Raw genomic sequence first — 18,043 nt, 5'->3', positions numbered from 1 at the left:
CTTCATGTCAAAGTACAAAACAGTAGTGTCGGTTTATTGCTTTAAGCTCATTAATTACAACTTCAAACTCGTATAGTGACGAAAAAATGCGTTTAAATTTGAAGAAGAAAAACCCAAATGAGTGTTGAAAATGAATGTTTCTTTTAGCAACAAAAAATAATAATTTGAAGCCCATGAGTTTTTAGAGGGCGCAATTTAATTGAGTGGTCTCTCACCTGGACCCAATCGGTTATATTATTGATGTCATCCAGCTCCTTGGAGCACCAAGCTCCGTCTGAATTCAACCGGATGTTCGCTTTAGAGATACCGATTGGCCCGTCCTCCATCTCACCAAGGAATGACGACATTGTGACGTCATCGAGGGAAACCGTGCCATCCTCAAGGCCCACTGCCGGAAACGAACATTCACCTAAAACGAACATAATTTATTATGTTATAACGGGATATTAAAATACAGGTGGATGCAAATGCAAGGACCGCGCAACATGCGCATACACAAAATAAGTTTTGAAGTAACAAAAGCATAGACTCCTTTGGCTACGCACTCGCATGAAAGAAATCGACGAACTTTAATGGAATTTAAAAGACAAGATTTCAATAAGCATAGACTCCTTTGGCTACGCACTCGCATGAAAGAAATCGACGAACTTTAATGGAATTTAAAAGACAAGATTTCAATATGAAGTAAAAAAAGTAAAAAAAATCATTGATCGGTAAATGTTATAACTTTTTCTTTTACACCCGATCACTTGAAACGGCTAGTAAAATTTGTTTTACATAGTGAAAATAATTTCGGTTTGACGGTAAAACTTTCCTTAATTTGGTCAGAGTGATTATTTTATTGACTTACCAACTAGTTTTTCATAATAGTTATAATGTTTATCCGTTGTGAGTGACGTTGACAGGCTTGTTGCACTAGCCACGCTGAGAAGGCAAGCGGAACTTTCCTGGTGGTACTCGACCGACAAACAGTTAAAATCGACGGCGTAGAGACAAGACTCGACGCACTCCGACTCTGTCAACCCACTCGTGGTTTTATTGGGGTAGGATAAAGTTGAGTATGGAGACTGGACGAAAAAGCTGAAGGGAAAATCTGGGGATATAGAGTTGAATAGTTAAACAAAGCCGCTGGAATCCATTGTTTATCAAAAACTTAACAAAGCAAAAACATTTTGCTTGAAGTAAAGCCATTAATTTTTGTTATGAAAAAACCCCAAAACAAACAAACAATCAAACAAACAAACAAACAAACACACAAACAAACATAACTAACAGCTGTCAACAACTAACAACTACAGCTGTCAATTAAATTTACAATAAATTGTACGTGATTGTTATAGTAATTCACATACCCTAGACTGTTTCCTTACTCCTATTGGTGGAGAACGCGTCATGTGGGGGTGTTTAAACGGTTGATAATGACCAGCTGGAGCTGTTTATAATTGGCTGGCTTCCGCGTGGTGGGCGAGCGCGTACGCCAATATTATCGCCCAGAACGCGCAATTCATAGCTATTAGTAACAGCGTAATCTGTTTCTAAGTGCGCGTGCGTAAGCTATTTCTAAGCGTGCAACCAACGCGCATCAGAGAGATTTGTCACAAAGTTTTTGAAAAAAATTCTTTAAAACCTCGAATTTGTGAAAAGTGTCTAAAATGGTATTTTTTTAACGTTTTTTAACAAAAGGGCATTTATGAATGGGAATAAAAGAGTAGTGACTCGTTCTTAAATGTCCGTTTAAAACCTTGCAGGATCGTTGTCGTGCGATAAACCCTGCAGGTTTTTAAACGGCTGTTAAAGAACTCGTCGTTTCATAAAGAAAAACTGTCTTCAATAACATACCTGCTGCCTCTACCTCATTGTTGTACACTCCGGCGTAGAGCAAACAAACAACCTGGAAAGTTATGGGAAAACAATCCTCGTTTTAAGTTTGTTTTATGAAATAATATTCCTTGTTTTGATTCTTGAATTATGGTTTTTTTAATCGAACAAACAAATATAAAACACCTTGTGCACAGTGTATGGGCTTTGGTGGATCCGGGATATGGCGATATTCCTGTACCCATTGCTTGTGCACAGCGTATGAGAAGAGAGACCGTTACACTTTCGCGATGTGGACCCGGGATATGGTAATATTCCTGTACCCATCGCTTGTGCACAGTATACAGGCCTTGGTGGACCCGTGATATGGCGATATTCCTGTACCCATTGCTTGTGCACAGTATATGAGAAGACAGACCGTTACGTTTCTCCATTTGGATCCGGGATATGGCAATATTCCTGTACCATTGCTTGTGCACAGCGTATGGGCCTCGCTGAACCCATGATATGGCGATATTCCTGTACCCATTGCTTGTGCACAGGTTATGGGCCTCGCTGAACCCAGGATATAGGGATATTCCTGTACCCATTGCTTGTGCACAGTGTATGGGCCTCCCTGAACCCGTGATATGGCGATATTCCTGTACCCATTGCTTGTGCACAGTGTATGGGCCCGAGTGAACCCGGGATATGGGAATATTTCTGTACCCATTGCTTGTGCACAGTGTATGGGCCTCGCTGAACCCGCGATATGAGGATATTCCTGTACCCATTGCTTGTGCACAGTGTATGAGAAGATAGACCGTTACGTTTTCTCGGTTTGGACCCGGGATATGGTAATATTCCTGTACCCATTGCTTGTGCACAATGTATGAGAAGACAGACCGTTACGTTTTCTCGGTTTGAACCCTGAATATGGCTATATTCCTGTACCCAATGCTTGTGCACAATGTATGAGAAGACAGACCGTTACGTTTTCTCGATTTGGACCCGGGATATGGCAATATTCCTGTACCCGTTGCTTGTGCACAGTATTATATGGGCCTTGATGGACCGGGATTTAGCAATTGGTCGTCGAAGTTGCAAGATATTAATGAAAGAAAAAACACCTTTGTCCCACAAAGTTGTGTGCTTTCAGATCATGGGATTTATTTATTTTATTTATTTATTTTAAATCTTTAGACATACACAATAGTTACATGTGGTACAGAGGCTGTCAAGGTTAAAACAAAAGTATAAAGATGCCCGATTTCGAGGCCTCAAATTCTAAATCTGAAGTATCGAAACAAAATTTGTGGAAATTACTTCATTCTCAAAAACTACGTTACTTCGGAGGGAGCTGTTTCCCACAATTAATGTTTAATACTACCAACCTCTACCCATTACTCGTAATCAAGTAAGGTTTATGCCAATTATTATTTCGAGTAATTATCAATATCAGCTCCCGCTGCCTTTAAGGCATGGTATACAAATTGTAAAACCCACTGATCATATCCAAACATAATAATGACAAATCTGAGAAACGTTTTGCTCAATTTGGACATCAAAGTTGCAAGAAAAGTAATGAAAAGAATAACCCATCCTTGTTATAACTGTGTGCTTTCAGATTCCCAAGAAAGGCTTCACGCCCATTAAGTCTTTCTCATATATTCAAAATTGTTGGTAGAAAAATGACTTCATTCTTTTAAACTAACATTACTTAAAGGGGATAGTTTCTAGCAATGTTTTATACTACCAACCTTTCCCCAGTGCACAATAAACTCGTAAGTTTTTATGCCCATAAAATAACTTGTGGAGTATATACCCTTCTATAAAGTGAAATCTTTGGAGCTTTAATTTTCGCGCTCAGTAAAACGACGTCACGTTAAAATTGTCTGCTTATTTGCTGAAATGGAAACCTATCCAGGAGTCCTAGTGACTGTTTTCAGTCAATATCCTGTCCCAAAACAGATTGGAGTAGAATTCAAACATTCTTACCAAAAAACAAAACAACCGAATCTCTATTTTGCAAAATATAAATAATATCAAACATTTACGATATGACTTACCACCAACAGTTGTGGAAGTTTAGACTCCATCTTTCAAAAGTTCGGTTGATATCTCAAAACTTCATCATTATACCAAAACAAAAACTGTTTCAAGATGGCGTCCTGTCCTATACCATCCCCGTTATCTTCTGTTGCGCTTTACAATTGTAACTACCACATAACGTCTTATCTTGTGTTATGTCTTGTGTTACACAAAACCCACTTTCACCCCTTTATCGATTTGGGTCCAGTAAAAGAGGTGCCGTTGATCAATAATTATCGATTTAAAAACACCCTGGTCCAAAAGTAGGCTTGATGTTATTGGCACATAAAACGGTGACGTCGCTGTTTTGGAGGGATAAACCACACAAAGTTGGTAGGACTTGAAACTTTGCATGTTGGAAATACGATATGGAAAGGTTTGCGGTAACGGGAATGGGGATTTCAAAACAAATAACCAATTTAAATGTGGTTTTGATGCTTTGCATGGTGTAGAAAATAAGATATGAATGAACTTTATAAAATTGCAAGTACATATCTTTTGAGAGAAATTAGTGTTGGCTCTGGAAATGGCCAGTTTGGTCGATAAGTTTCTAACTCTATACTCTGCGTTTTTTAAACTTCAATCTGAACGTTAATTGTAAGATATAAATTAATTACCGGTATAAACCCTTCAGAGAAAACAATCGTCCGTCTGAAATATAATGTCAAATAGCTGGGTTTCTTTTTTAAGACAGTGGACACTATTGGTAAATTGTCAAAGACTACTCTTCACAGTTGGTGTACGTATCTCAACACAAGCATAAAATATCAAAACTGTGGAAATTTGAGCTCAATCGGTCGTCGAAGTTGCAAGGCTCGATTTCGAGACCTCAAATTCTAAATCCAAAGTCTCGAAATCAAATTCGTGGAAATTACTTTCTCGAAAACTACATTACTTCAGAGGGAGCCGTTTCTCAAAAGGTGACAATGTTTTATACTGTCAACCTCTCCCCCATTAGTCGTAATCAAGTAAGGTTTTATGCTAACAATTGTTTTGAGTAATTACCAATAGTGCCCACTGCCTTTAAACATGGAGGTACCTACCTCCATGCTTTAAAGGAGCTCTACGACAGTTATGCCTTTTTATTATCTGGCTTCCAATTACTTAGTTTCAGAAAGACCGAGTAATCTATTTCTTGTCACATTGGGCAAAAATGAGAAACTGTGATTCATACATACGACAAATTAATTGTCTATTTATTTCATAAAAAACATTATTTCTGCTGGTTAATAAAGATACAAATAATTACATGCTAAGATTAAAGATTAATGTTTCAAAAAAGTTATATACATGTTTTATTTTAATTTTATATACAACCTTGCCTTGTTGAAAGCCCTTTTGTTTAAATGTCTTGGAATGTGTTGTCCGATCGTCCAATTATAGGCTACAACTGGTTCTTACTGACCTTTTCGAAACCAGGCTTTGGCTCCTTTCCAGCCTCGTATGTCTCATCAATTGTTTTGAACATGCATTGTATCTCCAACAGGCAAACACAACCTTTTAAAAGCCTGCGCCCAAACCACACTTTTCGAAGAGGCTCTTTGCTGGTCAGTGGTTTCACAACAAAGGATGCACTTTGGCAACTTTTAAAGGTAACCAACCACAACATGCAAAGTAAATACTTGAACAGTACTGGAGGGACTTTTTTGCCTGTAAATTACCTTAAAGGATTTGGGTACTTCAGCAAGTAATACTTTCAGGGAAGCTTTCTACCATCATTATCTTCAAACTGTGTAAAGTTTAATGTTAATATGTGGACATGGTGTCCTACAAAACTACAGTACCCAGACCCTTTAATTGAGATGGCATGGCCCTACGAAGTACATTATTTCACCCACACAAAGGTCAGAAGTGTATGATGGGTCAACCTTACTCATTGCTTGACTTACTGTGAATTTTACATGAATCCTGATCACATGACATTGACGATACACACACCTAAGCCCTACTCCATAGAGCTGCTTAAGCACAACAAATAGCTAAGCATAACGAGAGGTTACCAGGTGAAATACCATGCAGCATAGTACAATATATATGACTGGTACCCTGCATGTTTTAGCTTAGCAGAACACTTTAAAGTCCTGCTTAACAACAGCTTTGTGAAATAGGGCTCAGGATGGAACTAGGGTAGTGCACAGCAAGAGATAAGAGATCCAGACATCGGGGAGAACAAGTCACCGACCCATATTACTGGAAATTTACTCTCAAGCCCTGCCCTTGTTATTCAGACTAAAAAAATAATTGTACAGATTAGTATATTTATAAATTGATAAGTTTTTCAAATATCTATGGATTTACAGATGTGGTAATTAGTTATGCCTTTTCAAAAATGTAAATTTGTATAATTTTAAAAGCACACTTACTGATTAGTTATAAAAGTTTCACAGGATCAGGATAATCGCTAACAGAGTTTTCCTACAGTGTATATTACAAATGTACATGTATATACAGATCAAGCAATATATATCCATGTTGTTTTGTGGTCGGAATATGAATATTTTCTTCTGATGCCTAAACACCTTTGGTTCCATTCTCATAAATGCATCCAGACTTGTCACAACAGAAATGACCCAAATAAAGAATTAAGATCACAAAATTTTACCATAAAAACTCCCAGTGACAAACAAACAAATCAACAAACTAACGAACATGCCATGGTTAACATGATTTCAGAACGGGTAATTCTAAAAGTTTGGAAGCGATCAGCACCAGTTTCAAACACCGTTTTTTGCATTTTTCCACTGACATAATTATTATCTTTTAAACGATTAACCATTTCTTTTACTATACCTCATACATTATTCATGACCTAGAGTTCAATTCCCATTGGACCATTCAACATCATGTGCTAGACGCTATCTTTGTTGTTTACTAAGCGTGCATGCAGCTCCCCAAATTGTTGTACGCAAGCGCTTTCAGGAAAAAACCAAACATTCACTTTAGTTCACAATCATCCTAATCAGTTGCTGAGATATGAGGCATAGTAAAATAAATGAACATGGTTTAGTTCAGTTGAACAGTCGATATTAGCTCCACTCTGTCTTGGAAGTTGATAAAGTAGTTACCTCAGGTTTGTTTCAGGATCTATTGTGTCATCTTTAAATACTTTGGGGAGTTAATATCGAATGATCAACCAAGCTCTGCGAGACCAAAGCAAATACCATGCAGCGATGCTTACAGGCCCTAAAATCGAAGCAGTCTAGACAAAAAACTCTGTAGTACCGAGTTTTCAATTTGTCCATGGCATTAAAACTTCAATAAGCGAAACTTAGGACATCAGTTGAGATGTTGGGATCTTTGTCTTTCCCTTTAAAGCACCGCCCTCTCTGTTTACAATCCCGTCTTGGCTGGAGCAGGTGAATCAAAACATATGAGGTCATTTGCAATCTGTTTGGGTGTTTGCACGTTGGTTTGGAACTGCAACTGGGGTGGTGTAAACACATCTGATAGAAGGGATGCCTGAAGAAGTGAAAATTAAAATAAAATAAAGTATTCACTCGCTGCATTGGTTGTACAAAGATGAAGAGACATCAACAATTACGAATAAAGAGCTTTTTTTTTACAAATCCCAAACCAATATAGATGTTTAATACTTCAACATAATTTTAGTTAGTTACATTACACTTCTAAGATATGAGCTTCTTTAGACTGGTGACCTTGTCTAATGCTCAACTGCCTTTTATACCCTTTCTAATCGGACATAAGAGGGCATTGTATGCGTGGTTTGGTATTGTAAAAAGCGAACCTCTTAATTCATGATTATCAACAATCCAGATGAAATTGGTTAATGATGGAAAATTACCTTTCAATTGAGGATGTTATTCTAAAAATAAAATAATACAACAATAAAATGTAATTGTGAGAATATCTTTCAAGATCTTGCACTAATAACACAAATACCGTCTGCTCACTATAATGCTACCATTACATTTTGCCTTGGATAAAATGAAGGAATATCTTATAAAGTACAAGGGCTGTCCAACATGTGCACATGGCGTAGGCTGTATTTGTCAGATTTTCAAAGGGCAAAACAAATCGGAAAACAGACTGAAGTAGGAAGAATCTCATGCCTGCTATAAGTTCATTAGTGCAACTTGAAATTGAGCCTCGGTTTGTCGGCTGCAAAGTAGCATTCCAAAATCCCCATTTCATTTTCATAATTTGTATCAAATACACTTTGACGGACCATCAAGAAATAACATGTGTCTTACCTGCAAGGAGGTCCTACAGACTTGAGGACTGTCCAATCCTGCCAGTAAAACACCACTGTTTGAATCCGTCATGGAGATGGCTGACGGCTTCAGATACCTTGCAAATGGATCCTGTTAATGAAACAATGTGAAATATTATATTCAGTTTTTGTTTTTGTACCCATTACACTGTATACTCAGTACTTTCCCTGAGTTATGTGAACAAAATCACAGGCATATTACTTGGGTGGGATTCAAACCTACAACCTTTGCAATTCTAGAATAGGGTTTTACCAACTTGACCACTGTAGATTGCTCCGTAGCTAGATGCAGTGCGATTCCCATGATTCAGCAGCAGGTACTGCAAACGATTTAAGGTTTTCCAAAGGAAGTGCCCTTTACAAAATGAAAAAGCCTTGCCCTTTTGAAGATGAAATTCCAGTCCCGAGTCTTATATGTAGGATTGACCCAATTCATGAAAGGTTTTAACTAAAAGGAGCCAAACTTTGAATGGTATCATATGGTTCCATTGTGGTTTATTATGTGGTTCATATATTAATTTATCTAATTATTTTTCAGTAGTAATATGATTGTGTGTAATTAATTTGTGTATTGCATGTATGCAAAGAAATTTTGTTCCTTGGTAGGACCATTTAAGATGACATGACTTGAATTGAATAGGTGTTAATTTCTGCGGTGAATGGTTCCTGTACCAGACTCAACAAGCAGGAAAGTTCCTGTCAGAACTGAGAAGTCTCCAGAACATCTACTCCGCGGTAGCAGAATAAAGCAAGACAGTTCTCTTAGAACAAACTCTACCTGGCAAGTAGATACACACATGGTGTTACTACAGCCCAAATGTACACAGATTCAACAACTTTTACCTCTTGCTCTACCCGGTTGATGACACCACTAGGTCTGGGAGTCCTGTCTCTGGAAGAGTTTAACAATGACTTGTCTACAACCTCACCGAGGACTAACTTGCTGAGAGGGGTGCATAGCTTGCTCTGGATGGAGTGTCTTGCATTCTTGGGGGTATAGCTCTGGATCCTTGGAGTGTTGGTATTGCTACCGGGTCCAGCACCGATCCGGGAAGGTTTAAATGGTGAACCAGCTGTCAAAGGCAAAGTCTACTTTTAAGAATAATAATAACAACAAGTTCTAATATAGTCCATTTCAGCCCTGGTCATTGGGCCAATAACATCCCTTTAATCTCTCTCAGCTCCCTGGGGAGTATAGAACCTGGGCAATCTGAGCGCTCCAAAGACTTGTCCATACACAATATCAACCTTTACCTTTGGAGGTACCCATTTACACCACTGGGTGGAGAGAAGCAATTAAAGGCATCTTGCTCAAGGACACAAGTGTTAATAAGACCAGGATTCAAACCCACACTCTGATAACTAAGTCACCAGAACTTGAATTCGATGCTCTTAACCACTCAGCCACGCCACCCTATCTTTATCAATTGTTTTAATTCTACATAAATGTAGATGTAAACAAACAAACAAACTAACAAGTCAACCAACAAGTGTATCATTTCTCTTTCTGTGATTTAAACAGTAAATAAATCCAAATGGTTCCAACTAACTAACCTTCACAGTGTGGGGCAGGGCTTCGTACTGGACTCTCAACTTTAAAAAAGCCGCCCTCAAAGACGACCTGTTCAGAGGCACGTGCCCTTGTAACCTTCACCTTCATGGCAGCCTTGATGGCTTGGAGACGCTGGCGTGCTGCGTCGCGGTCCTTGTTGGGTTTCGTCACAGTTGGGACTGGTTTTGACTTCTACCAATAAAGGAATAACACAGGACAAACTCAAGTAACTGTTTTCAGCCTGAACACTCATCATACTTTAGGACTCCATGAAACGAAGCAAACACTCCTACTTGGCCGATTCCATAGAGCTGCTTAAACAGAAAATGTCTGCTGAGCAGAAATAAGCAGGATACCAGTCCCAAATTGCACACGTGACATGGTAGTTTGGCTGGTTATCTTATTCTGGTAAGCATAAGTTCAGCTACTTTTTGTGCTTAAGTAGCTCAATGAAATTGGGTCAACGTTTGGAAATTTGACACAGGCTGACTACAAAGACCAAAGAAAATGCATTGATTGTTGTGTTTTGATATGTAAAGAATGGGAGACTTTAAGTACATGGCTGCCATGTCCGCAATAGAATTTGACTGCATATCTCTATGTGAAATGAATGTCAAACGTGAAAGTACTAGCCGGTTTGGAGGCAAGTCTCTGGCGTTATTCACGAGCCTCAAAGTGTGAAGTCAAGCTACCTAAAAACAGCTATTCTGAAAGACCCGCTAGGTGGCAGCAAACATGCCCACAATTCTAAGAACAACAGATTTACCCAGTAAGTCTACTGTCTCCTAAGGTGCTGTTTGGGCAACTATGGAAAGCTCTTGTCACTGCACGTATCATTGTACCCAATAGAATCACCGGATCTGACAGCAGGACCAGTCTTTATCCTTGCAAATAAATACAAGGGCGCAGTCTATTTTTTATGTAAATTGTGTTGGACATACCTTAATAACCTTCTTAGGTTTAACACTTGTTAGAACCGGTTTCTCCTTCTGCCAGTTATTATCTTGTAGTTTATCCAGATGGGCAAACAACCCATGAACATCTTCAACCTAGTAATAAACAAAATCAAGTTAAATATTCAGTCAAGCTTTCTGCTCAAAACAATTAGTAAGACTACAGCCCGGTCCATTCTTCCTGCAAATGTAAAGCAAATCTTTACGTCACAAATTCTCAGCCAATAGTTTGCAACAGTTGAGCTGTGCAGCGAAAACAGACTTGTGATGTGATTATTCGCTTCGCATTTGCATCCGCAGTATTCAGTATGATCCAGGCTTTATAGAGTGCGTTTCCCAATAGTACAGGGCGCTGCTAAATATACAGGTAAAGGGCGAGAAGAGAATAGATGAGTTTTCAATTTAGACTTGAAAGTCTGGAGTGAGTTGATGTTGTGTTTTTAGAGTTCCAGCACCGGGGATCTAATCTGTTTTTTTCCAAGGGCAAAAAAATAATAATCAGAAAACAGTCTTAGTTTGGAAGAACATTATGCCTAAGTAGGATTTGAAACTTTGCATGGTGGAAATACGATAAGAAAGGTTTGCGGTAACACCATGTAATGACTATTTTTAATGAGTTGGGGTGGTTCTTAAAAGAACCGTTGGTTTCAACTTGACATTTCGATCTGTATGCTCTGATCGCCTTCTGGAGACAGCTTTCTCCAGAAGACGATCTGAGCATTACATGGTGTTAGCGCAAACCTTTCCATATAACATTATGTCTGATTTTAGCTACCTGAAAGAAGATCATGTCCCAGAATCCTGTTAGATCCGATGGATTGGTCTCTTTCTCACCACTGCCAAACTCACAGTTATCCACTAGTCCAGAGAACTGCTTAAACCTCTGGTCTATTAGAAGCTGGGCCTTGCCGATAGTGCTGCGGATCTCACCAAGTACTAAGAACAAAGGAATACTACGATTAGGCTCAAGGAAGAATAAATAAGTATCGGTAGTTAAAGGTATGATCATAGACGTGACACGGTAGTTTAGCTGGTAACCTTATTCTTGTAAGCATAATTTTGTTGTGCTTAGCTGATTTTTGTGCTTGCTTCAACAACTTACCTTCCTCGGTGAGTGTCTCTACTTTTTGAACTGTCTCCCATTTACTGCTTAAGTCGTTCAACCTTGCTGTCTCTGTCACCACTAAACTACGGAAGGATGATACGTCTGAAAGAGAAACACCTCCTGATTAAATGTATGGTACAGTAAATAAAAATGGTGGAACAGAACTCTCCTAAGTAAAAGAAGTCTAACCTGCTTGAACAAACATTGTACGCACTGTGCAAGTCTCAGGGTTAGGGTTGAGAAAAAACCTGAACTCTGAGCTCAGAGTTACAAAACTTGCCAGCATGAAGCCAAGTATTAACATTTATCTTTGGTTTTTAAAGCCCTACTACTCTGCAATCTGGGGCACCATCTTAAATTTTTCTTTTTTTTACGGAGAAATTACATTCCTGGTTTAGGCAAAAAGAACCCTACACCCCCACCGGCATTCCATTTAGAAACGGAGAAATGTCACATAACTGAAGTCTTAACTAGAACGACAATTCCATACTGAAACACTGTACTGTCTCATATGTAACAATCTAAATTACATCAGCTCAACATTAGACTGAATTGAATTACAACTTGAGAACAAAGGCAAGACTGTCACATGACAACATACCATGTTTCTTGGCTGGAGAGTGGACGACTCTCTTTGGAGAATGGACAACAGGAGCAGAGATGGCAGAGACCTCAAGAGGTTGCGGAGCGGGAACTCTCTTTGGAGAATGGGCGACAGGCGCAGAGATGGCAGATATCTCCAGAGGTTGCGGGGCGGGAACTCTCTTTGGAGAATGGGCGACAGGCGCAGAGATGGCAGAGATCTCCATAGGTTGCGGCGCGGGAACTTTCTTTGGAGAATGGACGACAGGAGCAGAGATGGCAGAGATCTCTAGAGGTTGCGGGGAGGGATCTCTCTTTCTTCGCATACTTGAGAGGGGCGTTGAACACCTGTTGATTTTAAATGTTTCGGTCAGAGTTAGTTATTGGATCTTCATCTTTAAGAGGGCAAGGCCATTTTTATTTTGCCAAGGCATCTGAAAGTCTATTTGAAACTTTTGAAGGGGAACCGAGGCACAGAGCGAGGCAACGGAGACAATGACCTCCATTTAACTACAGACTAAGGAAAAAACAGCCTTGATTACGTCCAGGGCTCCAATTCACAAAGCACAAAGATTGTTTTTAAGCCGAGTTGTCAGCAAGCCCTTAAACAACCTATGGCACCCAGAGAAATTGCTGTGGTGCCTTATAGAAGTACCCCTTACAATAGGAAAACTGCTGGTCCCCTTTCAGCATCCAAACAGCTAGAGCCAACACTCACCTTAAGAGATTTACACATGGTTGTACAGACAAGTTCACTATTTATTTATAGTTTCTTCTTATTTCTCCACACCATGCAAAGCTTTAAACAATACTTAGCTAAGTATTAGATGGATTGGTTGCACCAAAGCATAATTTCTCCACACCATGCACAGCTTTAAACAATACTTAGCTAAGTATTAGATGGATTGGTTGCACCAAAGCATAATTTCTCCACACCATGCACAGCTTCAAACAATACTTAGCTAAGTTTTAGATGGATTTGTTGCACCAAAGCAGACTTAATAACAGTTAAGGTGATCATCAAGAACATTACATTGATAATTATAATTATCATCAAATCACATTATATTTCTTTTTCAAACTGTCTTACCTTCCTTTTCTCGTGGCTGTTCCCGGGAAAAGAAAACTCTGTGTGCTGGCCGGGCTCATGGGCTCAAACTGCAGATTGAAATTAAAATTAACCGGAGCGAAAGACTCTCCGAGATCAGCAGCCTGGAACGCTTGACCCCTATCGCTGGTTATATTCTTGAGTGATGGTAATGCAAACTCCTCTGTGCTTGGCTTGCTGGACACCTTACTTTTTGCACCACCGTTTACTGTAGCTGAATTGGGAAGAACAGTGTAAAACATAAATGTGTGAATGTTGCAGTCAGGAAGAAATTTGGATTTGAAAAAGACCCAAGGTTGGAATAAAGAAGTGGCTCAACAAGTGTGCTCTGCTCATCTTCAGCAACAACAAGGATGAATTTTGATGTTTTTTAAACACTCCTGGGCAATTATTTTTAGACCTGTGTTTCAATTAAATTCGGGACCCAGAAATGTCATGTCTTGACAAAAATAAAATGAAAACAAAATAAGGACAGAGAATCTCCTGCTTGGGAGTTGTATAAATAGACAGATCCATTAAGTTCCGCCCCATTGCATATTGACCAATCACAACGCAACAAAGGTCCAACAATAAAGCCGACATACGTGCGCGTATGCTTGGCGCGCCGGTAGAGTTGTGCAGAAATGCATTGGAGAGGCCCACTTGTTCTTGTTCACATGTGCGTTGTGGGCGAAGCCTAATTGATCGATCTATTTCAACAGAACCAAAGAGATTAGAAGTTTGCTTACGTTTTGATGCAGCCAGTCTTGTTGATTGCCTGGTGGTTCTTGTAGAAACAGGAACAGCAGCAACTTTAGGTTTAGCATGTGCAGCTACCGGCTGTAACATAAGAGAGGGGAATCATTTAATACAGTTGGAGCAAATATTAATGTTAAAATTGCGAACATGTTCGGCAAGCTTTGTAGTCTGGATTGAGCTTCAGTGAGGAACAGAACTTACGATCTGTATTTTTTGTAATTTACACCAGTTGCTTTGTCATTGGCTAGTCAAGAGGACAAGTTAGCTTATAATTTCTCTAGTCCAATAAGCTTTTTCACTAGTCCGTAATAAAAACAAAACAACATGGCTGCTTTTTGACACTGAACTATCTCTCTGGTATACTCTCCTATGTGAATGTTTTATTTATCGTTTTTATTTTTTTGTACTTTGCATTTCCTCTCTGTGAAATTCATGAATGAATATCCAGCCAGACCACTTGGAGAGAATTTAAAGTGGTTCTCAGATGCTTAATAAACTAGTATTTAAGGGAGAACAAACACTGGTTTTCAGGTGCTTTAAACTAGCATTTGGCTAACCCACCAATGTTAAGGGAGAACACTGTGCAACACTGGCCAAGCCAAGGTAGAGGCAAGGAACTCTCAAAACACATCACCATGTGCCATCGGGGTGCAACTTCATGGCTCTGCGTACCAAAGAAGTCCGCAGCAACACTGTCATGAAATTTGGCCCAAGTGGTTCATTTAACAAGCTGGCACAATGACTTCCTATTTGATGTTTGTGGTTAAACTCAGGCCGTGTCCGAAACGACGACTTACAGCTACGTCTAGATCAGCGCGTCTACCAGTGTTGAAGAATAGGCAGACGCGCGCGATCTAGCCGTAGCTGTAGCCGAAGTCGTCATGATCTTATTGCCCTTTAGTAGAACTCAAATACAAACTGATATACCTTGCTGGCTGAGCTTCTCGTTGAGGCACGGGTAACTCGCCTTTCTGGTTTAGGGTGGACCTTTTGGATACAAACATATACATAAATAAAATCAACTAAGGTCTATTGCCATCCACAGAAGAGTACACAGACAATTTTGTTTAGGACTGACTGTTTTGAAACACATAAAGTTGCCAGCACAGAAAGGTTTCCGGACAAGGGCCAATTTCATAGCAATGCAGAAACAGTAAGCAGTTTGTCATGCTAAGGTTTGCAAGAAAATAAGGCAGCGAGCTTGCGCATTCACTATGGATTTGCATTGTTACATTATTCATTGTCTTACTAATCTTACTAGTATCCTGCTTAGTTTTGCTTAGCAATGTTTGAACAACTTTCTGCTTAGCAAAATAGTGCTGCTTAAGCAAGAAATTGGGCCCAGTTCTATGTGGAGCCTAGAAGTTCATCTTTGATATGACAAGACCGTAAGAAAAGGAAACACTTACCTCGGTTCTCTTGGGGGCAGGATTTTTCTGTGTCCTGCTTGTCGATAGATTGGTAGGCTTTTTCTCAGCTACAACTTTGCAAACCTTGAACATCGGTTTCTTATTTTTCTCCTTCTCCATCATTTTCTTTAGATCCCGTTCTTTTTTCCATTTCTGTAGCATTTCCTTCCTGGTTAGGTTTGCGTCTACAGGTTTCTGTGCTGATGCTGCCAAGATAGATTTGAATCAATCAATCAAAATGCTCAAAGGCATGCAAGGACAAGGTGTCGTAGGTTTGAATGCCATAAGCTAGCCACTGATTTAACAATGACTAGAACAACTGAATAAGTATGGTTGTCTAGTTACAGAATCACAATATCTTGATTGTGCAGTTCATGTTCATATTGGGAAAGATTGGATGTTGCCAGCTTGGCCTCTATATCCCTATGTGAGAGCTTGCTGAATTCCCTTGATGGCAAGATAATCTACTACATGTATGTATAAAAAAGACACAAACCAGTAGTTGTAGCTACAGTGGGTGGTACCTGGCAGGCCTGCCCACATGCCTGCCTGCCCAGAACTAACAAATTTTAACCAGTAGTCCGAGCAAAATACACTGTACTACCCAGCGCCCTCACCCTTGGTGGATTAACAGCCCACCACTAGAATTGGTCTAGCTACAACACAAGAACAATAAGGTTTAAATTTCCTACCAGAAACAAAATATTAACATTCAGCACTACTTTCATATATTGTGTCTTGGAATTCTTCTCACTTGATAGGGCAGCTGGGGTGGATTACACAAAGAGTTAGGACTAGTCTTATCTTGAGTTAGGACCAGTTACTCGTCCTAACTTAGGACTATCCATGCAATTTGTATATCTCCTAGGACTATTCCAAAGTTAGGACTAGTCCCAACTCTTTGTGAAATCGACCCCAGGGCAGTCTTGACTTGTCTTTTCTTACCTGTCGGGGGTAGAGTTGACCTTTGCACATTAGCATCAAGATTCTCTTTCAGAGGAGCTAGTTTCTGAACGTCTCGGTGGCGCATGAAGGTGGTGTCTCTCTGCGAGCGCTGGTCGACGGACCTCCGCTTTACTCTCATTGTTCTCTTACCTTCTTGGTCAAGGGCCATGCCTTTTTTCTTATAATTACTGGTAAAATCCATGATCAGATTGGGATCTGAGTTAAAAATGGACAGAAATTATATATTTAGTAGCATTTCCCAGAAATTTTTGTTATATTTTTAAATTGTTTTGTAGGCACAGGTTTTGGTTTATTAATATTAGTTAGTAATCTATATTCAGTCTTGGGCTCAATTTTGCATAAAGCACAACAAAATTGCTAAGCACAGGAAAACTCAAGCTTCACATACATAGTATAGTAGTCGATAGCGGAACGATTCCTAGTTTAATAGTTTTAAGAAGAGTAGAGTCAGACTCTCAGAGTAGACAGAGCATTGCAAAGAGTTGCGTAAATGCATTGTACATTTATTTAATTTAATATTTGACTGAACTTAAAAAAGTCTGCCAATCAACAAAATATCGGATTCAGAATTATACCCAGTTACTGGGGCGCTGTACTCCTCTTTTCGAATTTTGACATAGAACGTCAACATTTTCGAAAAAAAAAGGAGTACAGCGCCCCAGTTACTGGCCCTGGGTCTTACTCTAATTCAGAATAAATTCACTATTATTAGTATTAAATAACACTATTAGTAGGCCCCTATAATATTACTATAATAATAGTATTTAAATATATTATTATCATGATTATCACGCATGGGCCTGGGGGACTGTATTTTAATTTTTATGAATATAATAAAATAGGGCCTACAACTTCAATTATCATCAGCGATAGCCGCTATGCCTACGCTATTTTCGCTCACATTTTGGATTGACTGGGGTAAATTATTATTAATATTATTTCGTTTCGAATGAAAAATTGGTGGCGTCATATTCATAAGTTACGGAAAGTTTTTTCCGATTACTTTCTGTCACATCTTAGGTCGAGTTGTCTCAACAGTCTAGTGTACTACTACTAGTACTACTACTTACTTAGGCCTACCAAAGTTCATCAGAGGTCGAGTTGTCCAACTCCAACGTACGAGTTATTCGTCTGAATACAAAAAACCTCGTCCACCCCCTTCAATCAATCTCTTATCTCATCTAGCCTTACCTCCCTTAGTTCCACCTTTTTTTTACATCCCAGAATATTCAGCAATTTGGTTAGTTTGTACTGACTCAAAATGCACTTTATACTTACTCGAAAAACGGCAGCAGAAGGAAACGGTCTAAACCAAAACACCAGCAAAAATTAAACGCCGTGTACAAAAAATTAACAAATCTGATTGGCTCACTAAGTTGTGACGTACAACAGCAAAAACTAACGGTATCTTTATATAGCGCCCTCTGTTGACTACAATTTGGATATGAAATGGGGTAGGCGGGGCTCCTGTCTTTCGGGGGGGGATTCAAGTGGTTATCATGTTACTTCTG

At 39.3% G+C, this 18,043-nt stretch overlaps 2 protein-coding genes across 4 annotated transcripts in view; both read right to left on the bottom strand.

The window, feature by feature from the left end:
- LOC139952195 (uncharacterized) overlaps window positions 1-4,244 on the bottom strand; it is a 70,749-nt gene extending 66,505 nt beyond the window's left edge. Inside the window, exons 1-4 of the mRNA XM_071951245.1 lie at window positions 3,867-4,244; window positions 1,840-1,891; window positions 851-1,093; window positions 216-409 (exon numbers count right to left, since the gene is read on the bottom strand). Of these exons, the coding sequence (XP_071807346.1) occupies window positions 216-409; window positions 851-1,093; window positions 1,840-1,891; window positions 3,867-3,896 (519 nt within the window). The 5' untranslated portion in view covers window positions 3,897-4,244. The remainder of the gene's footprint in view (window positions 1-215; window positions 410-850; window positions 1,094-1,839; window positions 1,892-3,866) is intronic.
- An 836-nt stretch (window positions 4,245-5,080) lies between these two features.
- On the bottom strand, window positions 5,081-17,894 carry LOC139952501 (uncharacterized). 3 transcript variants are annotated; one of them, XM_071951648.1, is made up of 14 exons: window positions 17,811-17,894; window positions 16,512-16,727; window positions 15,567-15,772; window positions 15,085-15,144; window positions 14,148-14,238; window positions 13,402-13,633; window positions 12,331-12,659; window positions 11,727-11,831; window positions 11,400-11,560; window positions 10,613-10,720; window positions 9,674-9,863; window positions 8,963-9,192; window positions 8,100-8,210; window positions 5,081-7,347 (listed from the first exon to the last, which is right to left on the bottom strand). In XM_071951648.1, exons 2-14 carry the CDS (start codon window positions 16,711-16,713, stop codon window positions 7,219-7,221), a joined length of 2,154 nt encoding a protein of 717 aa, XP_071807749.1. In that variant the 5' UTR covers window positions 16,714-16,727; window positions 17,811-17,894; the 3' UTR covers window positions 5,081-7,218. The 3 variants fall into 3 exon arrangements, with proteins under 3 accessions (XP_071807749.1, XP_071807750.1, XP_071807751.1); XM_071951649.1 differs by lacking the exon at window positions 17,811-17,894 and adding an exon at window positions 17,603-17,804; XM_071951650.1 differs by lacking the exon at window positions 17,811-17,894 and adding an exon at window positions 17,724-17,778.
- Window positions 17,895-18,043: the final 149 nt, after the last annotated feature.

Source organism: Asterias amurensis, chromosome 20 (assembly GCF_032118995.1).
Source record: "Asterias amurensis chromosome 20, ASM3211899v1".
Classification (NCBI taxonomy): Eukaryota; Metazoa; Echinodermata; class Asteroidea; order Forcipulatida; family Asteriidae; genus Asterias; species Asterias amurensis.
This window is presented reverse-complemented; position numbering and strand designations above follow the sequence as displayed.

Coding starts and splice junctions, on each gene's coding strand:
- LOC139952501 (XM_071951648.1), bottom strand. CDS start 16,713: ATGGATTTTACCAGTAATTATAAGAAAAAAGGCATGGCCCTTGACCAA. Junction 11,832..12,330: donor CTCTCCAGCCAAGAAACATG/GTATGTTGTCAT, acceptor TTTCTCTTTCAG/ACGTATCATCCTTCCGTAGT. Junction 8,211..8,962: donor TCAACCGGGTAGAGCAAGAG/GTAAAAGTTGTT, acceptor TTTCATTAACAG/GATCCATTTGCAAGGTATCT.